This window comes from Lepus europaeus, chromosome 4 (assembly GCF_033115175.1).
Source record: "Lepus europaeus isolate LE1 chromosome 4, mLepTim1.pri, whole genome shotgun sequence".
Classification (NCBI taxonomy): Eukaryota; Metazoa; Chordata; class Mammalia; order Lagomorpha; family Leporidae; genus Lepus; species Lepus europaeus.
This window is the reverse complement of record NC_084830.1, coordinates 56673351-56682400: the sequence shown is the minus strand read 5'-3', so window position 1 is coordinate 56682400 and position 9050 is coordinate 56673351. Positions and strand designations below refer to the sequence as shown.

Here is a 9050-nt window from a genome sequence, read left to right as displayed (position 1 = left end):
ATAGTCTTGCTGACCAACATTGCTCTTCCGGGGACTGTTCTGAAAATCAGATTTCTCATCTGGAGGGCTCTCTAATTTCTGTTTCCCTTCAGTCCCAGCTGCTGGTTTGGTTTCATCAGCCTTATTTCACTGGAAATCACCCTACTGTTGACCTATTTTACTAAAAATCTCATAGCCCCTATACCCATAAGAAGTAAGATTTATGTGCCTAGAGGAGTTAGCCAAGATTAACAGTGCCATACAAGAAATTACACACATACACAAATGTTACAGAGAACAACAGTGAATGACATCAGAGCCAAAACCAAGTTAATCAGAATGGAAGGAAGAAACATCATCAGGAAGGAAATGAAAAGAGAACAGAATATATATAATATATGTGTGTATGTGTATTTTTATATGATACACAATTACAGAACAAAATATCAGTTGCACAAAGCTAATGACAATAGAGAATAGGGATGGTTTTTAATAATCTTCTTATTATCACTGCAAAAATCACACTCTCAGATAAGTCCTAAAAACTAAGCTAGGGATTTACCTGTGGTTTCTCAATGGTGCTGGCAAGGTCATATCCCCTCATTAACTTAAGCTGCAACCCTAAGTACAAGCTCTTTGGGAACTAGCTGGATTACATCTGAAGATAATCAAACATTTATTGCTTAGCTTTTTCTTTGACTTCAATAGTTAGAACATCTTCCCCAGCCTCAGCAGAATGAGCCATGCTGATGATGAGTGATTGACCACTCGTTCCTCTGGGTAAAACTGCCTTCCTCATCGATGGGGGTGTTTCCTCTGCTGTGCTAGAACTTGCCCTACATTGGGATCTGTCCAGTGGTTTCTCTGCCGACTCTCTTTCTTTATCTTCATCTTCATTTTCTTTATCTTCATGTTCTTTTCCAGCACCCTCTCCTCCTTCCAAGTTTTCACTTTTTTTCTGAAAGAAGCAGTCACAAAGAATTCCTATTGAAATCATAACCAAGGACTTTGGAGCTTTTTAATTAGCATGGGGTGGCTAAGATCACTGCCAAGGCAAAAACTAAATTAAGAGAATATGGCAATCGGGTCTGCTTCTGGCTATCTATCATTTGACTAAGTTTGATGGAGAATGGCACTTTGACATTTGATTCACGGGATCGGTCCAGATAGATTTATTTTTTTGTCTCTTCCTATTGGTCCTCATCTACTTCTCTTTCCTAGCATAAGCTTCTCCATTTGTCCAATGGTAGCTAGTGATATCATTTTTTTACTTTTTGGGTTTAGTGTTATCTATAGACATTTTATGGTAAAAAATACACTACGCTATTTACTGATGATGCTTGAGATCATTTGAGAGAGGCTTGCCTGAGGTACAAATGTGCACAGATAAAGTTGAAAACTAATTTAATATATTTACTCATACCTTTTCTGTAAATAATTCATATACCAATATAAAAGAAGTATTTGGTTTATGCTGTATCCACAGTTTTCATCATAGTACTGTGTGTTTGGAAAAGGGGAATCAAGTTTCAGTCTCTTGAATGTGATTGACTTTATAAAATGTTTGCTGCACTCATTTTCTGAAAGGTCCACAGTTAGCCATTTCTTAACAGCTTTTGAGATCATATAATGATTAGATTCAGACAGCCTGAATCCCTGCTTTTCTTGATCTCAGTGTCAACCCCCATAGACTTATGAAGAGAATCAAAGAAACATAGACCCCTCCTTAACCAGGAAAAAAACCCAAAAACTCCAAACAACAAAAAGCAGAGAAAAGCCCCAATATTTGCATTTCTCTACAGTTCTAGCTTGGTGTACACCTGTAAGTCTGAGCACTTGAGCAATAGTTTTTTTTTTCCTCTGTAAGTAAGTGTGATCTTGCTCAAATTCCTAAGTTTGTGTCTTAGTTTATTCATTTTATTTATTCTGTAACATGAAGAAGTTGGATGTTATTGGCAAGGGCTATTTTGGAGGAGAGTGAGCATTTGCAACATACATTGATTAAAATTGGTGAAAATGTTGTTTACTGAAATGTTGGTAAAAAGACACACACACCATATATATGTATTATCTTTACTTGTGTTGGTTTTGTTCTATAAAGTTGCCATGAGCAGTAAATTAGTAAATACTGAACCATTGCTCCAAGGGGAAGTATAGCATTAGGTTCCTGTAAGCCTTGTACCACAACATTTTTGTCAAATGATCAATATATAACTTTGTTTTATATGTGTTTTTCTTTAGAGAAAACTTATTTAATTTGATGAATTAATTAATTTGAAGAATTGTTGATTCATTACATTGAAACCAGGGATAACAACATTGTAACTAATGGCTGAATGATACCTATATAACACATTTTTTCTGTAAGGCACATTACAGATTTTTGCATTTAGGACCATAAGATAATATGTCAACACTATGACTGGAGGCCATTTTAAACAGCACAGTCACTGAGAAAAAAATGCAAAAAACAAAAGGGTTACTTGTTTGCAGTACGAGAACTGAAACTACAGTCTCCTTGTTCAACCTTACCTGGGAATGTATGCATCAGGCAACTTAATTTTTTTTTGACACTCTGCATGTGCTTTTCTTTGCATGACCACAAAAGCACCATGAGTTGGAGGTTACAAATAAATCATAGTGAGTAGGTAGATTAATAAATACAGAATGCATGAAAAATAATATAACTTGTTATATGTTATACAGACATATATTGAAGTCATCTATAATGGATCTTGTGAGTATTAAATGTTATGATATGTGATGATCCAGTTTACATAAGTGCTATATATAAAGCCATAATTATGAGCACTCGATTAGATCCGATTCTGCCAGTGTTTGCAATAGAATTAGAGCAGGAGCTGGTCTGAGTACTCTAATCCAGTGTTCTGTCCATCACAGTCCTCCACTATCCCTTATCCCTTCCTTGTTACCTGAGCCTCTTGTTCTCTTTTCAGTTTGAGCAGTCTTCCAAGATCTGGTTTTCCAGTGCTTCCCAGCAGAGCCTTAAACATTTTGGGTGTCTCTTCTTTGGGTGGGAAGAGAAAGGCAAGTCCTTTTCTTGGAGGGCTTGCCTCTGCAGTCTTGCCCTTCTGCTTTAAAAGCACTCTGTGAGCAGGAAAAAAAAGCTTTTTTAGGCAGCTCTGTGAGAGTTCCTGCAAAATCTACCTGTGATGTTCCTGTGGGCACCTGCATTAATAACTGTTCACTAAGTGTGTCTCATGGAGGGGGTTGGTGTTGTGGCTGGAAGGTTAAGCTGCTGCCTGTAAGGCTGGCCTCCTATAGGAGTGTCAGTTTGAGTCTTGACTGCTCCATTTTCTATCCAGTTCCCTGCTAATGTATCTGAGAAAGCAGACAATGATGAAATGATGGCTCAAGTGCTTGGGACCCTGCCACCCATGTGGGAGACCCAAATAGGGTTCCAGGCTCCTGGCTTTGGCCTGTCCCATCCCAGCCCTGGCCATTGCAGCCATTTGGGGGAATGAACCAGTGAATGGAAGGTTCTCTCTCTGTAACTGCCTTTCTCTCTCTTTCTCTTTCTCTCTCTCTCTCTCTTTTTGCCAGGCAGAGTTAGACAGTGAGAGCGAGAGAGAGAGACAGAGAGAGAGAGTTATAGACAGTGAGAGAGAGAGAGAGAGAAAGGTCTTCCTTCTGTTGGTTCACTCCCCTAATGGCTGCCACAGCCGGCACTGCACTGACCCAAAGCCAGGAGCTGGGTACTTCCTCCTGGTCTCCCATGCGGGTGCAGGACCCAAGCATTTGGACCATCCTCCACTGCCCTTCTGGGCCACAGCAGAGAGCTGGACTGGAAGAGGAGCAGCTGGGACAGAATCTGGTGCCCCAACCGGGACTAGAACCTGGGATGCCAGCGCTGTAGGTGGAGGATTAGCCAAGTGAGCCACAGTGCCAGCCTGTAACTGCCTTTCAAATAACTAAATCCTTTTAAAGAAGTGTATCTCATGGAGAAAATCGATCCTCATCATAAAACCCTCTCAGATATTCTAGGGTAAAACCAACTTGGTCTATCTCTAGTGGGGTTTGGAAGGTTGTACCTGGCTTTCTTCATGAGAAGCTTTTCAGAATCTGGATAATGCACTAGAATTGACTGGAGGGTCCTTTTGTCCAGAGTTAAAAGATTGGCAAACCCATGGGCCACCACGTTGGCAGTTCGGCGGTTTCCTCCACCTGTTGCTAGAAGGCTGTGAGAAAGAAAAATGAGTCTTTGCCATCAATTTCACTCTTCTTCCACTGATATTTTTGAAAGAATAAATAGCAAATATTATAACCATTTGTAGGCTTCAGAGATTGTTCCTTGGTGGTTTATTCAGAGAGCTATGTTATGGCAGCAATAGGAGAGGTAACAGTTTTCGTCTTGTTTGTCTCTAACACTGAACTCAAACCAAAGACTTATAGCTGGCTGTTCCCTTTTGCTCCTTTATCCCAGATTCCAGATTCTAGAAGTGCAGAATCCCTTAAAAATGTGTATCTTTCATTTGTTCCTCCAGATCCATTTTTTTTTTTTTTTTTTTTTACCATTTCCTATCCTTCTTTGCTTCCCAGGAAGCTGAACTCTGTGGCTCTGACTTCCATATGGGCTCAGCCAATGGGAAATGCTAGTAGGAAATTAGAAAGAAGTGGAGTGGGATTGGGGAATTTATTTCCCCTCTTCTTTTTCTGCCAGGCCTGTGTTAGCAGTAGCTGCAATTCTCCAACAAAACCTACAGCCCCTGACATGTGGGCATCCTGTAGAACTCCCAAATGCTCTTTTTGGGTTCTGGTACTCATGCTCTCCCTTTGTCCAATCCAGGCCTATCTGTGTTAAAAGCTCCTTTGTGTCTACCAAATATGGCATGCCTTGTCATCCCTTGTTGGGTACTCTTAAGCCTAAGGGTTTCCCTCACTTCTGCCAGTAATCCCATTATTAAAGTATTTGATTGCCTTGCTTTAGTGTTTCTGTTTTCTACTAGGGCTCTAACCAATACAGCTCTCAATATAAATCTGAAGGCCAGCTGTTGATGCCTTGATTACCTCAGATGAGCTCAATCTCTTCCCCCACTAAACTATCCAGTCATTCTGCTCAGTAATATAATTGTTCACATATAACTTCTTACCTGGAAAGTCAGTGAATTCTGGGCTTTGTCTCTGAGGGACAAACAGAGCATTTTCTATTTGAAAAATCACCAATAAATGGTTGAAGATAAATGAATGCAGGGAAGAATAAAGTAAGTGAATAAAAAATCTCTCAATTACTAATGATTAGGAAAAAGAGTGGGCTGTAAAAACAGGGAAAGGAAAAACACATTTCAAATGCTTCAAAAAGACACTCTAGGTTCTACATTGAGAGGATAACACAATAGATTAAACCTCTTGGAAAATGGCCTGGTAAAAACAGAGAAAGAATGACACTAATGAAAACCCAGTCTCTAGAGAGGGTAAGGACAGAGCAAGATGCCCTGACCCTGGGGAGCAACAAGATGTGAAAAGTCGCCTGGACCCCACGCCTGTTGTGGCAGAAAGGAGAGATTCCAGTTGGCCACTAATTGTTAACAGAAACTAATGAATGGTTTCAGCTCTAACATGTCAAGCGCTTGTAAGTCATCATTCCTTTCCTTACAACAAGAAGCTAAACACATGAAAGACTGACTTTTCCTGAACCCATCAGAGAACTCAGATCACAGGACAAATGTCTATCCAGAAATCTGGAGAGACATCTGAATGTAGGAAACAGCAGGCAGATCTTTTTGGCCAGAGAAACCCCTAGAGCCCTAACTGTGAAGCGTCCTTGAATGGTAATTGTGATGATTTGTTGGAGGCTGAGTGGGCCTACCATGACTTGGGAGCCACAATTATGGGAACTCGCATACTTTCACCTCCAGGAGCCCCACCTGGTTCTCAAGGTGAATAGCCAAGAAATGTCCCCTCCTGACTCCAGCGGTGGGGGAGGAGAGTTAACTGTTGTGAGATATACCCAGAGCACCCAAGAGGAACATTTTATCACAGCCTTATCCCACTGGAGGGCTGAGAATTTTCCCAATGTACCTTCTCAAGCCCTCCTGTCTTATCTAGGGGAATAGAAAGCTAAAAGATTCCAGTGACGGTCATAGGATAAGCACATATACTCAAAAAGACTGAGACTTAGTCAAGGGGTTAGAAGTTGTCTCTCGTCCCCCACAGCTTAGCTCCCACTGGCAGGGCTCTTACAAGTTTAACAGTGGATTAGAGCTGGAACAGCTTCAAAAGGCAAACTCGTTCTGAGGAGGCGTATTTAGGGAAGCCCAAAGTCAACAGAGGAGAAAAACAGGGACACGTGAAGAATTTGAAGCTTCTGGCACCTGTAGCTACAGTGAACAGTTAACCTAACCTCTAGGCAAATTAGCATGAAAATTCACACCAAATGGCTATTTATTTCAGTTTCTGTTTTGAGCAACAAAAAATTATACAAGGAATGCTAAAAGGCAATAATAAAGACAGAAGCAAATGACTTCTCGGTTTAGTAGGGCCAACCGTTATCACTCCCTCAACTCAGTGAGTTCCTTTTGATAAAGGACAGGCAAGGACCCCTTGGGTGGGGGGAGACAGACAAGAGGCTGGGTCCTGCTTCCAGGACTTGTTTCTTTGTTCTAGTGCACATACATTTATTTTCTTGAAAATGCCTCTTTTTTTTTTTTTTTTTTTGGCCCCTCTTATACACCTAAGCTAATATCTGCCTAACTGCCTTAAAAGTAACATACATGGAATTGGAATACAGAAGGAGAAGGAAGAGAGAACAGATGAGGAAACATATTTGAAGTAATAACGTCCTAGAACTCTCTAAGATTAATGTCAGACACCCAACAAAACCACAAATCCAGGAAGATTGGAGAACATCAAGCAGGAAAAGTACCTACAAATAGAACTTTCTGGAGGCATATCACATTCTCACTGCAGGAAATCAAAGACAAAGGGAAAATTTAGAAGGAATCCAGAGGGGGCAGGGGATCGAATACCTAAGCCACAGAGGGAGAAGTATAAGAATTAAAGATTTCTCATGAGAAATCATTCAATCAAGAAAGAAGGTGAAATATTTGAAGTGCTGACAGAAAAGCTACCGTTCTTGAATTCTACAGCCAATAAAATTATCCTTCAAAAGTAAACGAGAATCCCAGAAAAACAAAAAGGGAGGGGTTCCATCACCAGCAGACTTACCCCAAAGGAAATGTTAATGTGAGTTTTTCAGGGAGAAAGAAAAAGATATAAATTAGAAACTTAGGCCTGCATAAAGAAAGGGAGTGTAAGGCAAATGGGAGCAGAATAGAGAAGACAGAGTATGGTTCACAACCAAAATGAATTTATTCAAGGGAAAATGGATAAACTCGCAGAGGTGGCCAAATGCTGGTGTGCACACGGACTCGGGGTGTGGCAGGGGGTGCAGTCCTCCAGCGGGCTGGGTTTTATGTAGCCTAGGGTGGGTTAAGGGCTGGGGTTGGGGGAGCAGTGGGTGAAGGTGAGTTTCTTTTTACAGATTTTTCTCAGACTGGAAAAGAATGCAGGGGTGGGGTGGGGAATAATGCAGGCTGTGGGGCTGAGCTGGTCTCTTGATACAAGGCAGGAGTAAAAGGGTAAAAGAGAATTTTATCTACTTTCAGCAGGGAGCTAAAATGATTAGCTCATGCCTTTGTTCAGGAAGAACATTGCAAAAGGAGTAAATGATGGTAAAATAGAATATATTTCTTATTTTAATTGATATAAAAGATAATCATTTAAATAATAACAGCAATATATTGGATAATTATAGCCTATGGATAAATGAAATGACAGACAACAATGTCATAAGCATCTAGAGGGAAGAATTGGAAGATTCTGCTACCTATACTAAATGTGAAGTGATATAGTGTTATGTGAAGGTAGATTTAGAGTCATTTAAAATATATATTGAAAGCTTTTTAATTTTTTTTTCTTTTATTTATTTATTTATTTTTTGACAGGCAGAGTGGACAGTGAGAGAGAGACAGAGAGAAAGGTCTTCCTTTTGCCCTTGGTTCACCCTCCAATGGCCGCCGCGGTAGCGTGCTGCGGCCGGCGCATCGCGCTGTTCCGATGGCAGGAGCCAGGTGCTTCTCCTGGTCTCCCATGGGGTGCAGGGCCCAAGGACTTGGGCCATCCTCCACTGCACTCCCTGGCCACAGCAGAGAGCTGGCCTGGAAGAGGGGCAACCGGGACAGGATCGGTGCCCCAAAAGCTTTTGACCAACTATTAAACTTTTGAAATAATAAGTACAATTGTTGTGCTAAGAAAGAGAAGATAGAATCATGTAAAAGGCTCAATTAAAGCCAAAGAAGGAAGGAAAAGATGGGAGAAAACCTAAGTTAGGGCCACCTGACAGCACCAAACTTTGCACTTAGCTGTACCTTACCATTAAGGTGAAGGTGGAGAGGATTATAGATCCAGGAGTCTCCAGTCTCCTTAAGAAAGGAATTACCCCTCTAAGACAAAAAGCATATCTTTGGAATCCTTATGGTTGATTATGTTAATGTCTACTTATCTTGCCTTGAGAAAAAGACACTGTAACAAAGAACTAACACAGAAGTTCTACCATGGAAACTACTTTTTTAAAAGTTAATGCTTGATGATTTTACATTTCAATTTTTTTGTTTTATGGCCAAAAAATTTACCTTAGTTCTTTCTTAAGTTTCTTCCCAAGATAAGCTCCACATTTGCCAGAGAAGACAAAGGAATTGAACTTTAATTTGCCTATGTATCTATCTCTATGTATACGTGTGCATTGTATCTACCTACCTATCCAATCTATCATTGCAATCATCTTTTTACTCAATCATCTACCCAACTTCCTGTCTGCCCTCCACCTATTCCTCTGTGAAATGAATGTGACTATTTTAAAAACAGTGATTGGATGAGTCAATTTCATTCACATTCCTGTAGCCTTGGATACAGAGTAATCCAGTAGTTAGGCAGGGCTGGATGCACTGGGGAGCTTGATTTGAACCACAGAATGCCTGTGTGTGTGACAGACTATCAGAGGAGAACGGAAATAACATATTTAAATGTCAGGTTATTTTGAGATTTCTCAAGCT

At 40.5% G+C, this 9050-nt stretch overlaps 1 protein-coding gene across 1 annotated transcript in view; it reads right to left on the bottom strand.

Moving 5' to 3' along the window:
- Positions 1–655: 655 nt before the first annotated feature.
- CNGB3 (cyclic nucleotide gated channel subunit beta 3) overlaps positions 656–9050 on the bottom strand; it is a 168321-nt gene continuing 159926 nt past the window's right edge. Inside the window, exons 16-18 of the mRNA XM_062189513.1 lie at positions 4032–4178; positions 2913–3087; positions 656–937 (exon numbers count right to left, since the gene is read on the bottom strand). Of these exons, the coding sequence (XP_062045497.1) occupies positions 656–937; positions 2913–3087; positions 4032–4178 (604 nt within the window). The remainder of the gene's footprint in view (positions 938–2912; positions 3088–4031; positions 4179–9050) is intronic.